Source organism: Dama dama, chromosome 23 (genome assembly GCF_033118175.1).
Source record: "Dama dama isolate Ldn47 chromosome 23, ASM3311817v1, whole genome shotgun sequence".
NCBI classification, from domain to species: Eukaryota; Metazoa; Chordata; class Mammalia; order Artiodactyla; family Cervidae; genus Dama; species Dama dama.
In genome coordinates, this window is record NC_083703.1 from 75,988,547 (window position 1) to 76,014,826 (window position 26,280).

The 26,280-nt window shown below is 38.6% G+C and overlaps 1 protein-coding gene across 5 annotated transcripts in view; it reads left to right on the top strand.

Moving 5' to 3' along the window:
* NCOA3 (nuclear receptor coactivator 3) overlaps positions 1-26,280 on the top strand; it is a 128,468-nt gene that overhangs the window by 82,601 nt on the left and 19,587 nt on the right. For 4 of the 5 annotated variants that reach the window (XM_061127431.1, XM_061127435.1, XM_061127434.1 and 1 more), the window contains 11 exons: positions 17,454-17,558; positions 18,329-18,501; positions 18,953-19,053; positions 20,218-20,392; positions 20,807-20,995; positions 21,128-21,229; positions 21,719-21,859; positions 22,158-22,305; positions 23,259-23,650; positions 23,813-24,681; positions 25,620-25,755. In XM_061127431.1, the coding sequence (XP_060983414.1) occupies positions 17,473-17,558; positions 18,329-18,501; positions 18,953-19,053; positions 20,218-20,392; positions 20,807-20,995; positions 21,128-21,229; positions 21,719-21,859; positions 22,158-22,305; positions 23,259-23,650; positions 23,813-24,681; positions 25,620-25,755 (2,512 nt within the window). In that variant the 5' untranslated portion in view covers positions 17,454-17,472. Of the gene's footprint in view, positions 1-11,356; positions 11,525-17,453; positions 17,559-18,328; positions 18,502-18,952; positions 19,054-20,217; positions 20,393-20,806; positions 20,996-21,127; positions 21,230-21,718; positions 21,860-22,157; positions 22,306-23,258; positions 23,651-23,812; positions 24,682-25,619; positions 25,756-26,280 lie in introns of all 5 variants that reach the window. The other variant, XM_061127432.1, reaches the window with a different exon arrangement.

A 26,280-nucleotide genomic window follows, 5' to 3' on the forward strand; every position in this document is an offset into this window, starting at 1 on the left:
ACTGATAGGGTTTCAGATTGCACTTTGCAACTGACCTTTAAGAAAGTACCACTTTCTTAATGCCAGGGATTGCTGGCAACACCAGAAGCTAGGAGAGAGTGGAGCAGATCTCCTTTGGAGCCTTCAGGAAGAGTGTGGCCCAGTCATGCCATGTCATTTTTGGACATTGAGCCTGGAGAACTTCAAGAGAATATCCTGTTGTTTGTGGTAACTCGTTAACAGTAGTCACAGGAGACTTAATACAGTAAGCACATCTGAGTAAGTTGTATTCAGGGTATGCCTCATGTTATTTTGTTTTGTTGTGTTTTTTGCAATATTTTGTAAGTTTGGAAGTATTTTCAAGTGAAAACTGAAAGTACCACTTGTCATTTTAGCATAATATCAAGGAAAATTATTTATAATGAATTATAAAAGGCTGTTGAAATAGTCCTTCCTTTTACAAGTACGTGTATCTATGTGACTGGATTTTCTTCATATATTTCAATCAATATGACATATCGCAGCAGGTTGAATGGTGTAGTAGATAAGAGGATCCAGCTGTCTTCTGTTGTCTGACATTTGTAAAAACGTGAAACAGTGCCACCTCTCATGCGATTGTTTTGTTTCAGGTTATTTTTCATAAAATTGTTAACAGTAATGTATAATGGACTTGTTTTTAAATGTAGTAATACTTCAAGTGTTTCTCAGTATTAATTTCTAATGTAGTAAATATTGATAGACAATAACCCACATAACCAAAGCTTTTTAGAGTTCAAGAAATCCTGTTATTAAAAAGGTAGAGAACTTCTGACCTAGTGCATCTGGTTAGAACTGTACCAGCTTTTGACTTAAACTTTGTACCTCGTTGTATCTTTGAATAGCTATGTGACATGGTGTACTATGTCTGGTACTCAGTTGTTCTTGCTTTTAAATTACATGAAAGTCTTAGTTGCTCAGTCGTGTTTGACTTTTTGTGACCCCATGGACTGTAGCCCGCCAGGCTCCTTGAATCCTTGGAATTCTCCAGGCTAGAATACTGGAGTGGGTTGCCATTCCCTTCTTCAGGGGATCTTCCCGACCCAGGGATCAGACCCAGGTCTCCTGCATTGCGGATGGATTCTTTACCATCTGAGCCACCAAGGAAGCCCTTTAAATTACATATCAGCCATTAATTTTCAGTGGAGATGTTTTATAGCCCAAAATACAATTTGTGATTCTACATATACTAGTTTGTTGATTTCCTGGCACTGGGTCATCAGCTTGTTGGAGGCCAAAACAAAACCAAAAGAAACCCCCAAAACAATAACAGCAAAAAACTTGTCTGTTTTGATCAGCAGTTCATCCCAAGTATATTGGTATAGCAGATGCAGTTTCCTTTGTGTGGCCAACAATCAGACTCTTTAAGATCCCCTGGAGAAGGGAATGGCTAGCCACTCCAGTATTCTTGCCTGGGGAGTTACAGGGACTGAGGAGCCTGGTGGGCTGCAGCCAGTGGGGTCGCAAAGAGTCGAAAGCACTGAGTGACTAACACTTTCACTTTCACACTAAAAAAAAACAAGAAAAACTTTCCCTCCTCCCCAGTTTTATTGAGAAAATTGTTGACATATGTCACTGAATAAGTTTAAGGGGTTCAGCAGGATGGTGTGGTTTATACATATTGTGGCATGATGGCCACTATAGGTTCAGCTACACCCATCATCTCACATAGATACGATAAAAGGAAAGAAGGAAGGAAACAATTTCTTCCCTGTGATGTGAACTTTTTAGGATTTACTGTTAACAACTTCTCTGTATTTCATACAGCAGTGTTAGCATAGTCCTCATGCTGTATGTTATGTCCCTGTTACTTTGTGAGCACTCTCAGGATGCTTGCTGAAGTGGGTTTTGATTTTAACCAGTTTAGTTGTATGAATGGTTTTACAGGGGTTCATAATTAAAATTTTGCCTCAAATGTTCTCTCACGATAATGAGATGCCCCCCCCCCCCCCTTTATTTATTCCACATGCATAGGCAGGTTTGTGAAGTACACAGAAAGGCTCTTTTAAGTCATGAGTCATAGAACTGACCTTTGAATAGAAAGAAAAAAACCACACTATGTTTCATGTGAGATTATTTGAGTGATGATCTTTTCATCCTGTTCCTCAGTAGTTCATAGGATCGCTTGCTGAGGATTTCTTCCCTTGAACAATCATGATCTAGAGGTACAGCTTTTTAGCTCCACATAGTATAGTAGGTATATTTTGGAGGAGAATAGGAGGCAGTTGAAGTTTGTTTTGGACTTTAGCTTTTTTCAGCCATGCTACCACTACACCACCCTCCAACAGGTAAATGATGTTAGGAATGCGTTCCTACTTTCTTTTTGGACTTTGGTATATATGCTCTCATTCACTGTTTGTATTACTGTCATCCTGAAATCAGTAATGACTTTTGGAGATTTATTTGAAAAGAGAACTTCTGTCATCAGACATATAACTTCTAGGCATATGGAAGCATTATTTTTTAAAAAAGGATTCTTTTGAATTTTAAGGTTTTTTAGTGTAGGGGTGGAATTATAATCACTAAAGAGTAACTATGCTGTGAAGTCAGAAAAAGAAAAAAGGCAATGGAAACAGCTAGGACTGAGCACAGACTAACTGTAGTCTACATGATGACCCATTCAGGAAGTCTTATGAGTCACACTTGCCATGTTGTGTTGCTCAAGTAAGAGGCCATCTGCCCCAGTGTCTTTTCTTTTCGAGAAGGAAATCAGGCTAGGATGTTTTTCTTGTGATACCTTATTCTCTCTTTTTCTACCTTTAGTACCTGTTTTTGGAAAATTAATTCAAAGTGCTTCGTCATCTTGTATTTCCCGGTTGTTAATTTTTGAGATGTTAGTCTTATAGGGAAACTCAATGTAGCTTCTCTGTAGTCTCGATATTGGTGGACAGAGCTAACTTCAGGACTGCAGGGGAAAGTGTCTTTGGTACTTCAAGCTTTCTTGCTCTGCAGGCATTCCCATTTTATCAGCATCTGTCTTGCAGTTGACCCATGGTCACCATTCCCTGTATCATTCGTTACTTGACTAGTGCTGCTTCTACAGCAGCTTTGCTGCTCTCAGTCGTTTGGTTGCCAGGTGACTAATGGCATCATTTCTTTAGTTTTAACATTTCTTTAGAAAATTTTCTTAAAAATTATTTTTGACGGTTCTGTGTCTTTTCCTGCTTGGTGGGCTTTTCTCTAGTTGCCACGAGCAGGGGCGCCTCTTCACTGCGTTGTGCGTGCTTCTCACTGTGGTGGCCTCCCTTGTTAGCGAGCTGGGGCTCTCGGGCTCGCAGACGTCAGTAGTTGTGGCCTGTGGGCTCAGTATCTGTGGCTCCCGGGCTCTGGAGCACAGAGGCTCAATACGTGTGGCTCCCGGGGTTAGAATATCTTTTCTTCCACTAGACAGCCTGGAATAGGAGAGAATGAGGAACATGCTGTGATCATCTCTTCTTTATATCTTTATTGCTTATTAATTAAATTTATATCCGATTTTATTTTTGCTCTGTGCACACACTCCTCTAACTCCCCACTGCTTATCTTAATCCAGAGCTTTACCACTTACCTTAAGGAGGTTGAACACTTTCTTCTTCCTTCCTTCCTTCCTTTTCACTTACATTTTCATTATGTGCCAGGGGACAGCCTTAGGTATAAATAATACTTTTGATGTAGAGATATTTATGTCTGTCAAAGAAAAAAAAAAAAACCTCAAATCCAGAAATACAAAGAGGTCTTAAAAAAGAACCAGCACTCTTTGCTTTACCTGGTACGTTTGAAGGTACTTGGATAACCTCTTCAGAATCTTCTAAAAGGTGCCTGCTTACTCTTTAATTACACTTATTTATCTTAAGGACATAGACAGCTATGACAGTAGTTTTATTCTGTCTTCATGGTTTTATGTTAGCTACTAACTGCCATTCACCACACTATTTCAGTGGGAAAATATTTTGAATTCCAGTCAGCTGTCTGTACACTGAAGGTAGCCTGAATAGTTCTGGCTAATTTATTTGTCTGAAGCTTTTTAATTTGTTATTGTGTGGGATATTTAACTATTTGTTTTTCAAATGAGAACAAAATTGATGTTGCTGAACGTACATCTTTGTTTGGTATGGTGTACCTTGGAGGGTTCACCATTTTGCCCTATTCCAGTTGCTTGGTTTGTATTGCTTTTCATTCTCACAATAAACATAAGAATGTGGAAGATGTGATTATTCCCAGTTTTTACAGGCAGTCAGCTTTCTATAGGTGACAAAAGTCTGATTCCAACAACGCCCTGCTGTCTTTTTATCGTACCACAGTACGTCAGCTGAAGAATTCAAACCCTTGAGTTTTATTTTGATAGATATCTTGAAGCCAGCATATTTTTTTTGGAATGGGAATATCTAAGTGAAAAATGACATGTCAGAAAAAAAGCAAAACTGTTCTACAAGGTATTTAGCCCTGTCCCCCTAGTCTTCTCTGTATTTTAGGAATATTATGGTTGGTCAGAAGTATAGCTGATGGGAAGGGAAGAAAGAGGAAAACTGAAGTTGGAAAGAGGAACACAGGGAATGGTGGTATTAGGAGTGAAAAGAGAGAGGGAGTTTGTAATAAGATAGTCTCTGCACGTTTTTATAATGGTTTAGAGCTGATAGTATAGAAAGTGGAGACAAATGTGGATAAGAGTAGAGTGTAGTATTGAAAATGTGATGAAGTATGAAAAATGCATTAGAATAAAGGAGGGGATGGCTTTAAAATTAAATTATTTTATTTATTTATTTTTGGCTGTGCTGGGTCTTCGTCGCTGTCAGGCTTTCTCTAGTTGCAGGGAGTGGGGGCTACCCTTTGTTTTGGTTCTTGGACTCCTCACTGTGGTGGCTTCTCATTGCGGAGCCCAGGCTCTTGGCGGGGGGCTTCAGTAATGGGGGCTTCAGTAATGGCCGCTTGTGGGCTCTAGAGCACAGACTCAGTAGTTGTGCAGCAGGTGGAATGTTCCCAGACCAGGGATTCAATCCGTGTCTCCGGCATTGGCAGGTGATTTCTTATCCACGGTGCCACCTGGGCAGTCCCGGGACAGCTTTTTCTAATTGGATAATTGCGAATGGTTTCACCAAAGGTGACAGTCATTTGATCCTAAAGGTGACTAACAGTGTTTCAGTATTGTAGATAAGAGAGGGATAGAGGGGACATCTAAAAAGAAATAAGTGACTTAAGGGTTAAATACACATAGGAGCTGTTTTCATGAATATCTTTTGTCAGAATCTTTTAGGTCACTTGGGTGGTGGAGGTGGTGGTGAGGAAGAAGTACAACTAGATAGTATGTTGTTTAGGAGTGAAATAATTTATTATTATTAATAATAGATAATAAAATAGCTGAATCAGGTTTATGATGTTCAAGCTTATGTCTCATTCCTGTGAATGAGAGAGATTTAGCATGTTAAATTGTCGGAGTCTCTAACCTTTAAAGCTACTAAAGAATTACCCAACTAGTTAGTATGCTGTCAGGAGAGGGTAATTTGATTTCAGTGGAATTGGCTTGCTTAACTCCCTCTGCACAGTGTATATTTGTGAACTTCATCTCTGTTGCTCATGTAGAGGTTGAGAAGTCTCTTGGCAACAAGCTTCCAGTTGCATCTAGCACCTGCCTTGGCTAATTGGTATGCCCAGTTCTGGTACTGGAACCTCTGGGGAGTTTCTGTTTGAGTTCAGCTTCATCAGGCTTAAGCCAGAGCATCAGTGTAAAGGGGCTTTGGGGTCAGCTGCTGATTGAGAAGGGGTACAAGCAGTACAGTGCAAGCAGCACAGAGAGAGAAGAGAGAATGAGACCTTGTGGATGAAATAGCTGTTACATGTTTGGATGTTTCTCAGCTCAACTTACATATTAAAAGTAAGATATTTTATTGCTCTTTGCTAGCCCCTTTCCAAATCTGCAGGCATTAATAACTAAAGATAGAGGAAAAGAATTGACCAGGACCTGAGATTTATAGTGTTTTGTGGCAGATGTCCACGCCAAGGTAGTTTATTGTTGATACAGTTCATATGCTTTTCCCCTGTTTTTAAAAAACTGTAGGCTAGTAGGTTTCCTATTAGTTGTACCTTCATTTTAACACTTACCAAATTATGTTGTTATAATTGTATGTTTTCCTCTTCTGCTTGCCTGAGAGTTCTAATAGTGGGTGGTGTCCTTTATCTCTTATTTTCTGGTCCCAGAATGGTCTGGGCATGCAAATGTTTGAACAGAAATGAAATTAGATTTAAAAAATGGACTGCATTAGGTGATTTATAGTGCATCCTACTAAGCATACCAGGTTCTCAACAACAAAACAAAAGGATATTGCAAGTTAGTTTTTATTTGGACCCTGCCAGCCCTTGGCTTTCGGCTCTTATCCTTCATACCAAGATTCAATTAAAACATAAAGGTAGGAGATAGTCACTGGTGAGGAAATGTCCATAGTGGCTCCATGTCTGTGGACTTAACCTCCTCCTTTGCTTTTTTGTCCCCTAAACACACACGTTTTATTTCGTTTCCTTTCTTTGCTCCATGGTGCTGGTTCTCTTGGAGCTGCACAGAAGACTGAAATAAAACCTCTAATTTTATATTTTAGAAAATATAATCTTGTAGGATTAAGCCTAACTGGTGATGACTATCTGTATACTATATTTGAGTAAGAGTGTCAATTTGGAACTGACATTTTGGGTAGTGTGTTTATGTATGGATGTCTCATATATCTTTCCCAAGGGTAATTTTTTTCTAATTGGCTTAATCAGCCTCTAGTTTTATATAATGTTTCAAGCAGTTTTCAATAAATAATTCAAATTCACAGTTGTATGAAAATTTTCTTAAGTTACTGAGATTTTCAGGAGACTCCCAGAAATACTCACTAATTGACATATTTAATCGTACCTTGTATAATATATCAGACAGACAAGCCTGATAAATAAACCAGATTATTGGTGGGATAGTCAAAAGTACTTGTCTCTAGCATTTAATCTTGGGAAACCCAAGAATGAAAATACTTGACAGGTTATTTTGGTTATAGTTGGGGCTTCCCAGGTGGCTCAGATGGTAAAGCGTCTGCCTGCAATGTGGGAGACCCAGGTTCATTCCCTGCGTCGGGAAGATCCCCTGGAGAAAGAAATGACAACCCACTCCAGTACTCTTGCCTGGAAAAGTCAATGGACGGAGGAGTCTGGTAGGCTACAATCCATGGAGTCAGAAAGAGTCAGACACGACTGAGTGACTTCTCTTTCTTTCTTTTTCTTTCTTTTGGTTATAGTTAATGCTTTTCTGAGCTAAGTTTTTTTCCTTGTCATGTGAGCCACTTACTGTTGGTATCAAGTAGAAATAAGGGTCATGGTTAGTAGAGGGCCATTTATTTGGTGACTGTAGAGTAGTGGTTGATTTTTAGAGGCTCGAGGGAAATAGCAGCATGAGTACCTGCTGAGCTGGAGCACCTCATTGCCTCTGACCCTAATACTGCATGTCTTCAAACCCTCATGTGACAGCTTCTCAGTGTTCTTACTGATGAGCTGAGAAATTTTCCAGTTAACGTGTTAGTAGAGATGGTGTGATTCAACAGTATGATTAGTTAAATATTTTTTTGGAGTGGGGGATGAAATGCCCAAGGAACATCTGATACATATTTTTTGATTATAAAATTCTAAAAATATTATAATCCCAGCTCTGCCATCTAGTATCTGTGTGTGATCTAGATGCTGTTTTATCTATAAAACGGGAGTAATAACATACTTTGGAGAATTGTGAGAAATTATATTAAAGATATGATACGCCTAGCACTGTACTGCCACAAAAGTTGTGTTTCCGTCCCCCTTCCTTATTGATTTAGGAAAATGAAATGTTTTACTTGGTCTCTATGCCATTGGCGATGTACTGGGTACCTTACCTCCTTGGGCTTCCCTGGTGGCTCAGCTGACAAAGAATCTGCCTGCAGTGTGGGAGACCTGGGTTCTATCCCTGGGTTGGGAAGATCCTCTGGAGAAGGGAAAGGCTACCCACTCCAGTATTCTGGCCTGGAGAATTCCGTGGACTGTATAGTCCATGGGGTCGCAAAGAGTCGGACACGACTGAACAACTTTACCTCAGTTTCACTTTACCTCCTTACTATTTTGGCATGTCGTGGCTTTTCTTAGGTGCCGTCCCTCCCTGAATAACTTCTTGCTCACCTAATGGACACTAGCATTGTTGATTGATACCGCTTCCTTTTGGACATGGAGTACTTCCTGTATCTTTGACCATCTGGATAGTTTGTTGTACATAATCAAGATTTCCCCTCCTGTCTTAACTGTGAATAACCAGAAGGAAAGGTAGTTAATGCTGCTAAGCCACATGTCATCATTTTCGTGGCTTTTGAGCTGGCAGATATAATTCTTTGTTGCTTTTTAAAAAATGTTCATTTTCTACCAGTTTGTTATACTCTGTGTCTAAACTTAAACCTGTACCACAGCTTAGTTGTATTCTATAGAAAGGCCTGTAGTATTTATAGAGGAATTTTATCCAGTTGCTGTAAGATTTTTGCTCATTTTAAATATGATTTATCATGAATTTACTTATGGATTTTCCAGATAATACAGAAATAGGTAACATTATATTTTGAGAACATTGAAACTTATTATAAATGTCTAGTATTCTGTATTGAAATAGTTGTATAGAATATTTTGCTTAAATGTCATTTTAAAGTGTTCAGTTCGTCGCTCAGTCGTGTCCGACTCTTTGCAACCCCATGAACTGCAGAATGCCAGACCTCCCTGTCCATCACCAACTCCTGGAGTTTACCCAAACTCATGTCCATTGAGTGTACACTGTCATATTAATGTATTTAAGTAGTATGGCATAGAACTTTTAAGTAGAAACATTTCATATAAGGAAAATAATTGTAAAAATGACTCAAGGACCTAGACAGTTGAGTTTACATTGAAAGATAGAATACATTTTGGGCCTTTGGATCTGATTCAATGAAAAGTTTTTTGCTCTAGTCTTTCGTTACTGTAGTGTCAGAGATGTGAAAAGCCTTCTGTGATTAGGTTATATTCTACCTGGAAGTGTGTTTGAGGTGTTACTCCAGTTTAACTGTCAGCTGGGGAACATCTGCATTTGCAACTTCAAAATATATTATGAACCTCACTGTTGGATAAGAGTATAGGTTGTTTGGGAGTGGGGCAGGTATATTTTGTGGTCCTGATTTCTTTTCAACTCAACTGTGTGGATCATAGTCTATCTGTAGGGGATCAGAATTTAAAAGGGGCTCAGTATCAATAGACTGTCCCGATAGTCAGAGGTACTGGGAAACTCTTGTGCTGTATTATCTCCCCTTTGAATTTGGATTTTGCCAACTCCATATATTCTTCAAACTAGATGGGCTATAATTTAAGATGTAAAAATGTAAGCTGTACAGTTACTGATCTCTGTTTCTTAACTTTTCTGGGGGGGCAGGAATTAATTTACTCGTGGGCCTGGCACATGTTCCATTCCCGCCTCCCACCCTAATTCTTGACTAGTGACTGAAAATGGTCTAGATTTAGTGTGTATATGCCGTATATGCTGTGAAAAGAATAACTAACAAAACTAGATAATATATCCCCCCAGATAAATATAGTTTGAGTCTGGCTTCACCAGTGAGAAGTAGACAACAGGCCTGGCAAGTAAAACAAATGCTTCTTATAGTTTTTTGTGTTCATAAATAAGATTAATGCCAAATAAATAGGAAACTGTGCACAAAGAATTTGTTGTAGTCATCTGTTTTTAGGAATTATTGTATTATTAAATATGTGGAAACTTAGTTTTTGGGCCTGAAATATTTCTGTTTGTTATTTCTCATGTTGAACATTTTCTTTAGTCAAGTGACATTTAAAGATGTATTTATTCTACTTTGATTTTTTTGTTATACAGTATTTTGTCATTCAGACTTGTATATCATGTGGTCTTTTAGGCATTGTACAGTGAAGGTAGTACCAAGGTTTCTTTAAGTAAGAGCTAGGAAAAAACAAATCTGTCAATCCTGTTTCTAAAAAATGGAATTTGAAAATTATTTTATGTCTTAAATAGTTATACCTTCATGTTTGAATAAACACCAATACTGTGGTTTTAAATTAGAATTGTGCATTGGTAAATTTTTGGATAATTAGCTCTGTTACTAGAGATCATGGGACTCTGTGAAAGAGTAAACTCAGTAGCATGTAGACTGCAGGCATATGCACATTCTAGCTTGCTGTTCTGTTACATCAAGAGGAGAGCCACATGTGTATTTGGACATAGTGTTAGTTCTTCAGTCATGTCTAACTCTTCACGACCCCCATGGACAGGCTCCTCTGTCCATGGAATTCTTCAAGCAAGAGTACTGAAGTGGGTTGCTGTTTGCTTCTCCAGGATATTTTCCTGACCCAGGGATCAAACCCTGATCTCCCGCATTGCAGGCAAATTCCTTACTGGCTAAGCCACCAGGGAAGCCTGTATTTGGATATAGTTAGACATATTTAGGTTTCTCTTATATGTACATTAACATTGTCTTTACATGAATGATATGTGCACCTGTCTAGTTTACATGATAATTGTGATTATTGATTTCTTTCGTACTCAGATTTTCATGGTTTTGATTCTCTGTTGATATAATTTATTGTCTCTAAAAATTCATTTTGGTGACATCCTATATCAACCAAACAAGTAACAATTTAGAAAGTGTAACCTTTAAACTTTTTTTGGATGCGTGAGACAAGTGCTCAGGGCTGGTGCACTGGGAAGACCAGAGGGATGGGATGGGGAGGGAGGTGGGAGGGGGGATCAGGATGGGGAACACATGTAGACCCATGGCTGATTCATGTCAATGTACGGCAAAAACCACTATAATATTGTAAAATAGTTAGCCTCCAACTAATAAAAATAAATGAAAAAAAAAAAAGAAAGTTTAACCTTTAAACTTTTTTATAGATCAGAATGGAGGAAAATCTAAAATACAACTGCAGGGGTTGAATGTTCCATTTACTTAGTACTTTCCGAGGCATGCTTATTGATCACCTGTTATATGCTAGGCACCTTAAGCTGTACTGGAGATCCAGCTTATGTGAAATAGCAAAGTTAAGGAAATAGTACAAAGAATATAGAATAAATTATGTCTTTCAAGTTAAAGAAATGCTGTTATTCACTAAAGAGTTTGTTAATTTTGAGAATTCAGCTTGTGTTTAACATCAAAGTAAAGAAATAATATCTAGAATTTGTAGTATATTTTTTTAAATTATATTTTTAAAATAAATGCTATTATTCACTGGATGGTTGGCCACACAACTTAAAAATAACCTGTGAATGAAATAAAAATATAAAGGTAATTGTATTGAGACATAGCTAGTTATTCCATTTCTGTTCTTTAAGGAATCACTTTCTTTTTAAATATGAAAATTGGAAATCAAAGCTGCACGTGCATTTAACTTTATTTGGAAATAATTTTAAACTTAAAGTTGTAAGTTTAAGTTACAACTTTAACTGGAGCAACGGCTGTGCTTTGCTGGAGCAGCTGTGAAGAGAGACCCCATGTCCAAGGTAAGAGAAACCCAAGTAAGACGGTAGGCACTGAGAGAGGGGATCAGAGGGCAGACAGATTGAAGCTACAATCACAGACAACTAGCCAGTCCGATCACATGGACCACAGCCTTGTCTAACTCAGTGAAACTAAGCCATGCCGTGTGGGGCCACCCAAGACGGCCGGGTCATGGTGGAGAGGGCTGACAGAATGTGATCCACTGGAGAAGGGAATAGCGAACCACCTCAGTATTCTTGCCTTGAGAACCCCATGAACAGTATGAAAAGGCAAAAAGATAGGACACTGAAAGATGAACTCCCCAGGTCGGTAGGTGCCCAATATGCTACTGGAAATCAGTGGAGAAATAACTCGAAAGAATGAAGGGATGGAGCCAAAGCAAAAACAATACCCAGTTGTGAGTAGGGCTGGTGATGGAAGCAGGGTTCGATGCTGTAAAGAGCAATATTGCATAGGAACCTGGAGTGTTAGGTCCATGAATCAAGGCAAATTGGAAGAGGTCAAACCAGAGATGACAAGAGTGAACATCGTCGACATTCTAGGAATCAGTGAACTAAGATGGACTGGAATGGGTGAATTTAACTCAGATGACCATTATATCTACTACTGTGGGCAGGAATTCCTTAGAAGAAATGGAGTAGCCATCATAGTCAACAAAAGAGTCCGAAATGCAGTACTTAGATGCAATCTCAAAAACGACAGAATGATCTCTGTTTGTTTCCAAGGCAAACCATTCAATATCACAGTAATCGAAGTCTGTGCCCCGACCAGTAACACTGAAGAAGCTGAAGTTGAACAGTTCTATGAAGACCTACAAGACCTTCTAGAACTAACACCCCAAAAAGATGTCCTTTTCATTATAGGGGACTGGAATGCAAAGGTAGGAAGTCAAGAAACATCTGGACTAACAGGCAAATTTGGCCTTGGAGTATGGAATGAAGCAGGGCAAAGGCTAACAGAGTTATGCCAAGAGAACGCACTGGTCATAGCAAACACCCTCTTCCAACAACACAAGAGAAGACTCTGCACATGGACATCACCAGATGGTCGACACTGAAATCAGATTGATTATATTCTTTGCAGCCAAAGATGGAGAAGCTCTATACAGTCAGCAAAAACAAGACCAGGAGCTGACTGTGGCTCAGATCATGAAGTCCTTATTGCCAAATTCAGACTGAAATTGAAGAAAGTGGAGAAAACCACTAGACCATTCAGGTATGACCTGAATCAAACCCCTTATGACTATACAGTGGAAGTGAGAAATAGATTTAAGGGACTAGATCTGATAGACAAAGTGCCTGATGAACTATGGATGGAGGTTCGTGACATTGTACAGGAGACAGGAATCAAGATCATCCCCAAGAAAAAGAAATGCAACAAAGCAAAATGGCTTCTGAGGAGGCCTTACAAATAGCTGTGAAAAGAAGGGAAGCGAAAAGCAAAGGAGAAAAGGAAAGATATACCCATTTGAATGCAGAGTTCCAAAGAATAGCCAGGAGAGATAAGAAAGCCTTCCTCAGTGATCAGTGCAAAGAAATAGAGGAAAACAATAGAATGGAAAAGACTAGAGATCTCTTCAAGAAAATTAGAGATATCAAGGGAACATTTCATGCAAAGATGGGCACAATAAAGGACAGAAATGGTAGGGACCTATCAGAAGCAGAAGATATTAAAAAGAGGTGGCAAGAATACACAGAAGAACTGTACAAAAAAGATCTTTACGACCCAGATAATCACAATGGTGTGATCACTCACCTAGAGCCAGACGTCCTAGAATGTGAAGTCAAGTGGGCCTTAGGAAGCATCACTACGAACAAAGCTAGTGGAGGTGATGGAATACCAGTTGAGCGATTTCAAATCCTGAAAGATGACGCTATGAAAGTGCTGTACTCAATATGCCAGCAAATTTGGAAAACTCAGCAGTGGCCACAGGACTGGAAAAGGTCAGTTTTCATTCTAATCCCAAAGAAAGGCAATGCCAAAGAATGCTCAAACTACCACACAATTGCACTCATCTCACACGCTAGTAAAGTAATGCTTAAAATTCTCCAAGCCAGGCTTCAGCAATACGTGAACCATGAACTTCCAGATGTTCAAGTTGGATTTAGAAAAGGCAGAGGAACCAGAGACCAAATTGCCAGCATCCTCTGGATCATCGAAAAAGCAAGAGAGTTCCAGAAAAACATCTATTTCTGCTTTATTGACTATGCCAAAGCCTTTGACTGTATGGATCACAATAAACTGGAAAATTCTGAAAGAGAATACCAGACTACTTGACCTGCTTCTTGAGAAACTTGTATGCAGGTCAGGAGGCAACAGTTAGAACTGGACATGGAACAACAGACTGGTTCCAACTCAGGAAAGGAGTCCATCAAGGCTGTATATTGTCATCCTGCTTATTTAACTTATATGCAGAGTACATCATGAGAAACGCTGGGCTGGAGGAAGCACAAGCTAGAATCAAGATTGCCGGGAGAAATATCAATAACTTCAGATATGCAGATGACACCACCCTTATGGCAGAAAGTGAGGAAGAACTAAAGAGCCTCTTGATGAAAGTGAAAGAGGGGAGTGAAAAAGTTGACTTAAAGCTCAACATTCAGAAAACTAAGATCATGGCATCTGGTCCCATCATGGCAAATAGATGGGGAAACAGTGCCTGACTTTATTTTTGGAGGCAGCTAAATCATTGCAGATGGTGATTGCAGCCATGAAATTAAAAGATGCTTACTCCTTGGAAGGAAAGTTATGACCAACCTAGACAGCATATTAAAAAGCAGAGACATTCCTTTGCCAACAAAGGTCTGTCTAGTCAAGGCTATGGTTTTTCCAGTGGTCATGTATGGATGTGAGAGTTGGACTATAAAGAAAGCTGAGCGCCGAAGAATTGATGCTTTTGAACTGTGGTGTTGGAGAAGACTCTTGGGAGTCCTTTGGACTGCAAGGAGATCCAACCAGTCCATCCTAAAGATCAGTCCTGGGTGTTCATTGGAAGGAGTGATGTTGAAGCTGAAACTCCAATACTTTGGCCACCTGATGCGAAGAGCTGACTCATTTCAAAGGACCCTGATGCTAGGAAAGATTGAGGGCAGGAGGAGAAGGGGGCGACAGAGGATGAGATGGTTGTATGGCATCACCGACTCGCTGGAGATAGGTTTGGGTGAACTCCGGGAGTTGGTGATGGACAGGGACGCCTGGCGTGCTTTTGTTCATGGGGTCACAAAGAGTCAGATAGGACTGAGCGACTGAATTGAACTGAACTGAAAGTAGTAAGAAAAAGAATAGTACAAAAAAATAAAAAATTTTTGCCCAACTGAGATTCAACCAGTGTCAACAATTTGCTAGCCTCCTTTCTAGTCTCTTCTTCCCCTCCTTTTCCCCCTCTTCTCCTGTTCCTTTCTCTCTCACTCACTCACTCATAGGTATGTAAACCCTCCCTCCAACCATTGGAGGGTCTTTTGTGTACATAATGCCCTTTTTGTCTTAAATGCTAAGAATAGGGATAGTTTCTTAAATAACCACAGTACAGAAATCTACTTCAGTAAATTTAACATTGGTAAAATACTGTGTCTGTTGTCTGTGTTCTAAATTGTCAATAGATCCAGTAATGTTTATAGCATTTTCCCTGTCTAGAGCACAGGATTCAATATAGGATCAAATATTGATTTAATTATCATTTCTCTTTGACTTTCTTTAATCTAGAATATTTAAAGACTTTGTCTTTTTTGACATTGTCATTTTTGAAGAATATAATATTGTGGCATTGCGGGATCTGGTTACCCTGTAAAATCATAACGTTGGGCCATTATTTAAGTTCTTTTCTCTCCTTTATTTTAACTTATGTTGTGAGGAAAAAAACACCAAGTTCTTGAGACATAATATCTCTTCAGCCATTATGATTTTTTACCAAAATTATTGGTAGAATAAATTTTGCTAGTGTTTAATTCATACCTAGGACATCTGTAAAGATGATCATGTAATCTAAAACTCTGATTTTGGTTTTTCTGAAGCTGAATATTTCGTTTCTTGTGTGAAATTTTGCTTCTCTATTGATTTCTCTCTCTTCCTGGCAGGATTGTGCCACCTAGTGGAAGTTTATGTCCTTCTGTGTAGGTCTCGAACTGTGGCTAGAATGCAAGATGCGCTTTAACAAATTAAGAAAACGTAGTTTGGCATGTTTAAGTTTCTCTGTTGACTTGGAGTTCTTTATAACAGCGTCTTCATAAACAAGAGTTTAGGACAAGTAAATTTCTTGTTGAGTGAAGTCTTAGTTCAGTTTAGTTCAGTTGCTCAGTCGTGTCCGACTCTTTGCGACCCCATGAACTGCAGCATGCCAGGCCTCCCTGTCCATCACCAACTCCCGGAGTTTACCCAAACTCATGTCCATTGAGTCAGTGATGCCATCTAACTATCTCATTCTCTGTCATCCCCTTCTCCTCCTGCCTTCAATCTTTCCCAGCATCAGGGTCTTTTCAAATGAGTCAGCTCTTCGCATCAGATGGCCAAAATATTGGAGTTTCAGCTTCAACATCAGTCCTTCCAGTGAACACCCAGAACTTATTTCCTTTAGGATGGACTGGTTGGATCTCCTTTCAGTCCAAGGGACTCTCAAGAATCTTCTCCAACACCACAGTTCAAAAGCATTAATTCTTTGGCACGTAGCTTTCTTTATAGTTCAACTTTCACATCCATACATGACTACTGGAAAAAAACCATAGCCTTGACCAGACAGACCTTTGTTGACAAAGTAATGTCTCTGCTTTTTATTATGCTGTCTACGTTGGTCATAACTTTCCTTCCAAGGAGCAAGCGTCTTTTAATTTCATGGCTGCAGTCACCATCTGCAGTGATTTTGGAGCCCCCCAAAATAAAGTCAGCCACTGTTTCCCCTGTTTCCCCATCTATTTCCCATGAAGTGATGGGACTGGATGCCATGATCTTAGTTTTCTGAATGTTGAGCTTTAAGCCAACTTTTTTACTCTCTTCTTTCACTTTCATCAAGAGGCTCTTTAGTTCTTCTTCACTTTCTGCCATAAGTATGGTGTCATCTGTATATCTGAGGTTATTGATATTTCTCCTGGCAATCTTGATTCTAGCTTGTGCTTCCTCCAGCCCAGCGTTTCTAATGATGTACTCTGCATATAAGTTAAATGTGCTAAAATTATCAGCTACTGAGTATTTATTTTTCCAACAAGAAATACCCTTATTTTTTAGAAATACCTTATTTTTAAGGTATTTTAGAAATACCTTATTTTTAAAAATATTTTTTTTATCAATGCACCTTTAATCAAGGCATACTTCCCTTCCACCAGTTAATATTAAAAGAGTTGTTGCTCTGTGGATCTTGTCAAAATCCTCCCACCTGGATTTTTCTTGTTGTACATCTACTTTGTAAGCAGAATGTATTGGAGCTTACATATTATTTACGGAGTCTCAGCTTATTTTGAAGTAGCAGAAGAAAAATACATTGGATGATGAGTACTAAAGAAATGGTCTACAGGGAAAAAAAATGCGCTACTTTGAAAATAGCATGAAAATAACTGAGATTTATCATCTGAAGACTTTTTACCAATTGGCCAGATAGGATCTTATTTATATATAAGTATAATGTACTATTTTATCAGTTGGAGAGTTGATGGTCTCTTTTTCTTATTAGATATGAAAAAGTTGCCTTGTTCTTTGTGAGATACTCAGTATACACATTACTTGGTCTTGAGAAACTTTGTCCCATGGTTGGACATTCTGTCTAATTAGTGGAGTATAAACTCTTGAGGTCTTCAGAACAGTTGTGTACTATAAAGAATATTGAGACTTATCCAGCCATTTAAGAAAAGTAGTCCTGAATTACAAAATGCAGCCATTCAGGCATATCATGCCTTTATTAGAGTCATGGATATTTTACAGTGTTTTTATCTTATCATTCTCTTTTAGTTGCTAATGTATATTCACAATGAGTGGATTAGGAGAAAACGCCTTGGATCCACTGGCCCCTGATTCACGAAAACGCAAGTTGCCATGTGATCCTCCAGGGCAAGGGTAAGCAGTTTATTTCCTGATGCTTCACCAAGATCACCTCCCCTTGCCTTTATTTATTTGGTTTGAAGTTAACATTTCAGCTTTCTGTTATTTGCGTTTTCTGGTTAGATTTTTATCGTTTATTTGTTTAAATATATACTAACTGTGATACTGTAAGAAGCATTTCTCAATGGAGGATGTAGGAGTTACAAATAGATAAGATTATTACAAGTAAGAATCTTTAGTATCCTTTAAGAACATGTTATAAGTTGATATTTTGGCATTTGTGAGGTTTTATCATTCTTTTGCTGAGTGAAGTTAGAAGTTTAAAAAATAGAAATGAAATACTACATTTTATGCAGTGATACTTCATAGCCTTTTTAGTATTTGCCAAGGTCAATATCACTTAAATTTCACTGTCAGGGTTGCAAAATGAAAAACAATCTTATCATCAGTGTAATTCCTGAGACCTTACTATTAATAAGTAGTTATTACTGTTTAATTATTTGGTAATTTTACTGTCTCTTTGTGGTAAAGACTATCCCCATTTTCTAGATGATGAAGTGAAGCTAACTGACTAAGGCCATCAGGCTAACAACAGGTGGACTTGAATTTAGGTTTGCACAGATTTCAACTGTATTGTGCTAGGTCTCCAAGACATTGTTTGGGAGTCTCTGTGGGCTGAATTTACTTTGCTAGTATATGGATGTAATGGTATTGTGTAGGTACTGATTCTGCTCATAGCTCGTTTGTGATTGATATATTTATGGCATTTTCCCCCCATTTCCCAGCCTTGCCTGCAGTGGTGAAAAGTGGAGACGGGAGCAGGAGAGTAAATATATTGAAGAATTGGCTGAACTAATATCTGCTAATCTTAGTGATATTGACAATTTCAATGTCAAACCAGATAAATGTGCAATTTTAAAGGAAACAGTAAGACAGATACGTCAAATAAAAGAGCAAGGTAATACAAAGTAAGAAAACACTCAAGTCTTTTAGCAGGAACTTGTTAACTGGGTTCACATTTGTCTTTTGCTCCGTTGTTGCTTAGGTGGGAACTGCTATTCCTTGAGGCTAGTAGTTGACCAGTTTTGCTCCTTAGGACATAGTCTCCAGAATTGGAAGGAGGCCAGGGCTGCTCACCCTGTTATTTGTTAGTTCCCTTTCAGGAAGCAGTGAAATAGTGCTTTTAGTAGGGAAAGAAAATTTAGAGTATCTTCTGCACTCCTGGGTAACTCAGAAGTTTAATTTTAACTTTTAAAAATTGTAGCATCATTTTCTTATCAGAAAACATTGTATATGTGCACATGCACATCGGTGTGTGTGTGCCTCTTTGTCCAGGGAACAATTTGAAGGTGCATTTAGACTGTAACTGATATATATGCTATTTGTAGTACTGCCTTATGTCTTTTCAGGAAAAGCTATTTCCAATGATGATGATGTTCAGAAAGCTGATGTATCTTCCACAGGACAAGGAGTTATTGATAAAGACTCCTTAGGACCACTCTTACTTCAGGCAAGTATAAAGTTTTAGGTTTAAAGTAAGCTGTGTTGAATTTGAAAAAAAGAAAAAGATAAAATTTTGGGTAGGATATGAGAGCAAAAAGAAAATGTTTCTTTTCATGGGATAGAACTCAGTATTCTGAATGTGATTATAAAATGCTCTTATGTTTAAAATACATGTAACTCATGAGGTCCTGTGTACCCCCCTCACCGCCCCCTCCATGCTTTTGGGCATATATTTTTTTATTGGCTCAGACTTTTTTGGTGCATTTTCCCATAATTGATAGTATGGCACTATAATTTCATATTTTGGAGGAATTTTTAAGACTTTAGATATTTTTTGTAAGTAGTTGTCTTTAATAGATCTAGTTAACCTGTTGTACTTTACAGAAGGTTTCTCTTATTTTAAGTGATGGCTAGAAGCCCTTTGTTAAAGCTCACTTATCAGATGTTTTTGTTCCAGTTGGTTTGTTCCAGCTGCTTTTTAGTGGATCAGTTCAGTTCCTCTGAAAATTCTCACTACAGAGTGCTCTAGTTCCTGTAGCTTGACTTGATACCAGATGGAAAGGGGAGAAGCACTCAGGGTGATTTTTTTTTTTTTTTTTTTTAAATTTTTAAAAACTCCTTTGAAGAGGTAATTCTTCAAAATTAGATTATAAATTAATTCAAATTTCATCTTTACTGTCATCTTTTCAAATCATCTGTATTTTTCCTAGAACCCTTTATTGCTGTTGCTAATGTTAATAGACATGATGGCTGATAGTTGTTAAATCAACAGTTTTTTTCAAATTCTGTTTAGTACTAAGGCTGCCATAACAAAATGCCACAGGTGGGGTGGCTTAAACAATAGAAATTTATTTTTTACAGTTCTGGAGGCTGGGAGTCCAAGATCAAGGTGTTGGCAGTCTTGGTTTCTCCTGAGACCTCTCTCCTTGGCTTGTAGATGGCTGCCTTCTCCTTGTGTCTTCACGTGGCCTTTTCTCTATGTGTGTGCATCACCAGTCCTGTTGGATTAGAGCCCTACTCTCATGACCTCATTTAACTTTAATTACCTCCTAAAATGGCCTTATCTCCAGATAGAGTCACATTGAGATTTAGGGCTTCAACATACGAATTGTGGTTGGGGAGGGGATACAGTTCAGCCCATAATTGCCAATGTTAACATATCCCATTTTAGGCATTGGACGGCTTCCTATTTGTGGTGAATCGTGAAGGAAACATTGTATTTGTGTCAGAAAATGTCACCCAGTACCTGCAATATAAGCAAGAGGACCTGGTTAATACAAGTGTCTACAATATATTGCATGAAGAAGATAGAAAGGATTTTCTTAAAAACTTACCAAAATCTACAGGTAGGTTTTTAAAGTATATTTTCCAAGGAAGTTAAAAATTTTTTTTCTTAATCATTTCTTAGAAAATATTTACTGTTGAAAATCAAGTGATGACTATATAGAACAGGGCAAATTATAAATAGCAAAATTTTCAAATATGAATTTAAAATTTTTTATACATGTCATGGGTCTAAGATATATAGTGAGTTACAAAATATGTGAGATACCTGTTGAAATTGAAGTTATTCCAATGTTTTATATATTGTCACTTTGAAATGTATTGTACTGTGGAAGATGTATAATGAGAAAATATATACAACTTAAATTCTTTTTTTTCTTATTGGCAAATAGTTGATTTATAGCTTAAATTCTTGATAATAGTCATGGACTGAATTGCCAGCTTTTACAAAACTCCTTTCTATTTGTTTTCTAAAGTTAATGGAGTTACCTGGACAAATGAGACCCAGAGACAAAAAAGCCATACATTTAACTGCCGTTTGTTGATGAAAACACCACATGACATTCTGGAAGACATAAGCACCAGTCCTGAAATGCGCCAGAGATACGAGACGATGCAGTGCTTTGCCCTGTCCCAGCCACGGGCTATGATGGAGGAAGGGGAAGGTGAGAGCCATCACATGCCCATGATGTTTTATCAAGCAGTAGCAGCCAGACTTGTTTAATTCTTCCTACTGAATTCCACATTCTTACTCACCTGTTGAATAGACACATCAGAGATTAACTTTTCTGTTGCAGACTTGCAGTCCTGTATGATCTGTGTGGCACGCCGCATTACCACCGGAGAGAGAGCATTTCCATCAAGTCCTGAGAGCTTTATCACTAGACACGACCTTTCAGGTAAAACTGCATGTGTGGACATTTTATTCATTTTGGAAATTTTTATAAGTTAACTTTTTACAGCCTGTTCTGCCTTTTAAGTGCCCACACCCACTGTCATGAATACTTTGCATGGATTATTTCTGATGTTTGTTATACAACCCTGCGAGAGATTCACCAGAACCCTAGGCATTTGAGTTGGGTGTGTCCTACACTTCAAATCCCTCAAGCAAACCAACAAAAAAAAGGTAGAGGTACCTGGCTTTCTCTCCAAATGGCATTTCAAATCAGAAGCCAGTATTTCTTTTCTGTAACTTCAAACTCATTTTTCATAAACACTTTTCAAAAATGTGAGTAATTTAATGAGAAGTACTGGGAGTAATTCTTGACCTCAGGATGAATTTTAATTTTGGTCTGCCCTTTTGCCTATGAGAGTAAAGAATGAAAGCCATTGTAGTTGAACAAGGCACAATGATGAAATTAAACACAGTGGCAATTTTCTTTTAATAGGGAAAGTTATTACTATAGATACCAATTCACTGAGATCCTCCATGAGACCTGGCTTCGAAGACATAATCCGAAGGTGTATCCAGAGATTTTTCAGTCTTAATGATGGGCAGTCATGGTCCCAGAAACGTCACTATCAAGAAGGTAAGGAATTTGGAGGTTGATTCTTGATTTCATTGGTCGTCATGTTTGGGTGCTATAGAGCCTTAAATATATATATACACACACACATACATATATATGACAGTGGTTGTTTTCATCTGTGTGGGGGAGGAAAATGATTGTTGAACATTGTTATTTTAGCCTGTTCCTAATTTTGGTGTGATTTAGTCTTTTGCTAGATTTTGAGGATGTTGGTCTTGTATATTTACTTTCTTTTTTCTTCCGTATGTGTTTGTTTTGCCAATTGTATTTGCGACTAATGGGATATTTTCCCCAACAGCTTATATCCATGGCCATGCAGAAACCCCGCTGTATCGATTCTCTTTGGCTGATGGCACTATAGTGACTGCGCAAACAAAAAGCAAACTCTTCCGAAATCCTGTAACAAATGACCGTCATGGCTTTGTCTCAACCCACTTTCTTCAGAGGTAATGGTTGATTACTGTGAGTTCTCATGTTAAATGCAGCAGTAGTCTCAAGACGCTTTATTGTTAATGTAAAAAGGGAGAAAAATTAATGAGGAAAAACAGGTTATTGGGTTTGCTCAAGTGCACTTAGATTCCTGTAGTATGATGTTTATTTTTTTAAGGTTACATTTCTATGTGAGAGTGAGGATTTGTTCATTAAATAATTAATTCCTGGGAAAGCTGGAGGATAGGAAGGCTAATGGGTAAAAGAATACATAAAATCTGACTATCTGTGTTACTTTTCATTTCTAATGATACATTACATTACTTTTAGGAAGTGAATTTAAAATTTGGAGGTAGACTTCAAGAAGAAATGGTTACTGTTGCTGTTTCTAATAGTAAATGAGCAACACATGAAGGAGCAGGATATTCACCCATAAATTATCTTGAGTAATTGGCAGGCACCTCCAGGTTAATCCCTCAGTATAGGGGAGTTGCAGTAAAGCCCCACCAAGGTTCCAGCTAACATAACTTTGGGTCCTTTATGGTGCTCTCATGGTGTCACTCATTTAGATTCTGTGGCTTATTAAAATGTATGTTATTAGATTAATGACTGATCAGTATCTAGATTGTTATTGGCACTAGGCATTGGAATGATGCTCAAGAAGTTACGTTTCTTGGGGCTCTTCATCTTTTTTTTTTTTTTGGATCAGACTCAGGCTTTTAACACATGCCTGTAATTAAAATTTTTTAAAATTTATTTGGCTGTTTTGGGCCTTAGTTGTGGCTTGTGGGCCTAGTAGTTACTGCGTGCAGGCTTGGTAGCCCCATGCCATGGGGGATCTTAGTTCCCCAGCCACAGGTTGAACTGGCTTCCCCTGCGCTGGAAGGCAAATTCTTCATCATTGTTCCACCAGGGGAGTCCCCATGCCTGTAGTTTTTTAGTGGAACTTTGATGTTCTGTTTCTTTGCAGGGAACAGAATGGGTATAGACCAAACCCGAATCCTGTTGGACAAGGCATTAGGCCTCCAGCAGCTGGATGCAACAGTTCGGTAGGCGGCATGAGTATGTCACCAAACCCAGGCTTACAGATGCTGAGCAGCAGGACCTACGGCTTAGCTGACGCTGGCACCACGGGGCAGATGAGTGGAGCCAGGTATGGGGCTCCCGGTAGCATAGCCTCCATGAACCCCGGGCCAGGCGTGCAGTCGCCATCTTCCTACCAGAACAGTACCTACGGCCTTGCCGTGAGCAGCCCCCCCCACGGGAGCCCCGGTCTTGGCTCCAGCCAGCAGAGCATCATGATTTCTCCTCGCCATCGAGGGAGTCCAAAGATGGCCTCACACCAGTTTTCTCCTGTTGCAGGTATTTGTGTTGCATTTTGTTTTATTTTTCAGTGATTCTTTTCTTTCCATACCACTGTAATTCTTGTTAATTTATTTAAAATAGAAACTTTGAACTGGTAAGTAGTGTGTGTTACAGCATCTGATAGTTTAATTCTTTTCCTGGTTTTTTCCCCAAATCCAGGTGTGCACTCTCCCATGGGATCTTCTGGCAATACCGGGAGTCACAGCTTTTCTAGCAGCTCTCTGAGTGCCCTTCAAGCTATCAGTGAGGGCGTGGGGACTTCTCTTTTATCTACACTGTCTTCGCCAGGTCCCAAATTGGATAATTCTCCCAATATGAATATAACTCAACCAAGTAAAGTGAACAGTCAGGATTCTAAGAGTCCCCTAGGCTTGTATTGCGACCAGAATCCAGTGGAGAGTTCAATGTGTCAGTCAAATAGCAGAGATCACATTAACGACAAAGAAGGTAAGGAGGGCAGTGTGGAAGGGTCTGAGAATCAGCGGGCTCCTCTGGAAAGCAAAGGTCATAAAAAGTTACTGCAGTTACTCACCTGTTCTTCTGATGACCGGGGTCATTCCTCCTTGACCAACTCCCCCCTGGACTCAAGTTGTAAAGACTCTTCCGTTAGTGTCACCAGCCCCTCTGGGGTCTCCTCTTCCACCTCTGGAGGTGTCTCCTCCACATCCAACATGCATGGGTCAATGCTGCAAGAGAAGCACCGGATTTTGCATAAGTTGCTCCAGAATGGAAATTCACCAGCAGAAGTAGCCAAGATTACCGCCGAAGCCACTGGGAAAGACACTAGCAGTACGACGTCTTGCGTAGAAGGAAATGTCAAGCAGGAGCAACTCAGTCCCAAGAAAAAGGAAAATAATGCTCTGCTTAGGTATCTGCTGGACAGGGACGATCCTAGTGACACACTCTCCAAAGAGCTCCAGCCCAAAGTGGAAGGCGTGGACAGTAAAATGAGTCAGTGCAGCAGCTCTACCATTCCGAGCTCGAGTCAAGAGAAAGATGCTAAAATTAAGACAGAAACAAATGAAGAGGTAACTTGTCTTCTGTATATTCCAGCTTGATCCTTGTATTTCATCTTTTCTGTGTTTTAAAGGCAATGGGTTATACACAAATTCTTACTTTGTCTTTTAGGTTTATTTAATGGAAGTTAATCTGGAACTGTCATTTTTTTGGTAACTCTATTGAGCATCAGTAAAGTATATTGTGTAATTTAGAAATATTAGATGTATATGCTTTCAAATGTGACTTCACCTCATTAGCAGCCAATTTGAAATTTTTCATGAAGGTTTTTGTTGGAATGAGCACATTAGGTCATCAAGTGTATAGAAGAAATGGGGAAAAAAACCTTCTGAATTAAGGAAGATAATTTTGATTTTTACCTAAAATCAAGTTTCATGTACATGATCACGTTCTGTACAAACATTTGCCAGACACTGTGTAACGTCTCTGGGAGACGTTAATATGCACCTGAGAAAATTAAAGTCTTGGAGAAGTTCTACTGTTAGGATGTCTGTTTAATTTTTTTAGTGTTTCCCAAATGTACTGACCAAAACCCCTTTTTAAAGCATAGCTATGAATTTGTTGAACATCAGCTTGTCTTTATTATTAATCATATGTGTTTTCAGAAGTATGTATAGAGGCAGATGTTGCTGTCAGCTCATGATTCTGACTAATGTTTGCTGGAAAATATCCTTCAGTTTGAGAATTAAATATCTAGAGTAAATTTAAAAAAATGCCCCGTTGAAAGTATTTCCAAACCTATCGATTTATCTCAGTATTTGAATCTGTGTTTTACTTTTAAGGTAGAAGTGTAGGGATAGTCATAATCAGCCACCCTCTACATTGGGCATTACCATTTAGGGTAACTATTGTATTTTACTTGTTCCCATTTCATCTCTTCTGATGAATATGTTTATACCTATGTATCTCATAATGAACACAGGTTAATTGAAAAAAAAAATATTTTCAGGGATCCGGAGATTTGGATAATCTAGATGCTATTCTTGGTGATCTGACTAATTCTGACTTCTACAATAATTCCATATCCACAAGTGGTAGTAATCTGGGAACTAAGCCACAAATGTTTCAAGGAGCTAATTCTCTGGGTAAGAAAGAACTAGATTTTATTCTTGCCGCCTTTTGAACTTTCCTGCACACCTATGTGTACTCTTACATTAAGACTAGGACCCAACTTTAAAACGTGTACTCTTCCTTAGTTTTTTTTTTTTTTTTTACTAATTTATAACGTAGGTGCTTTAAAAAGCTTTTTGTACAGTTTCCCATTTCTAACTAATATGAGGCCAGCAATCACAGAGCTTATAGGAAAATATTCTTCTTTGGTTGCTACAGGTGAGTCGTAGGTACTAGGTCCCTACTAGTACCTTTATTCGTCTTGGCCACAGAGAATCAGATTAAAAAGCAAATCAAAACCTGTCCTTTGATACTAATTTACTTTGGTATTTGCTGGTTTCACCTAACTTTTTGCCTATAGCTGTGTATTTCTAGATTCATCAGTGTAACAAGGATATATTATGTGTATCAATTGAAAAAGAGTAATCCCACAATTATCTGGAAAGGTGGTTATTCATTTTTAGTGGCACTGTTTCCTCAACTGTAATGCATAGATAGTT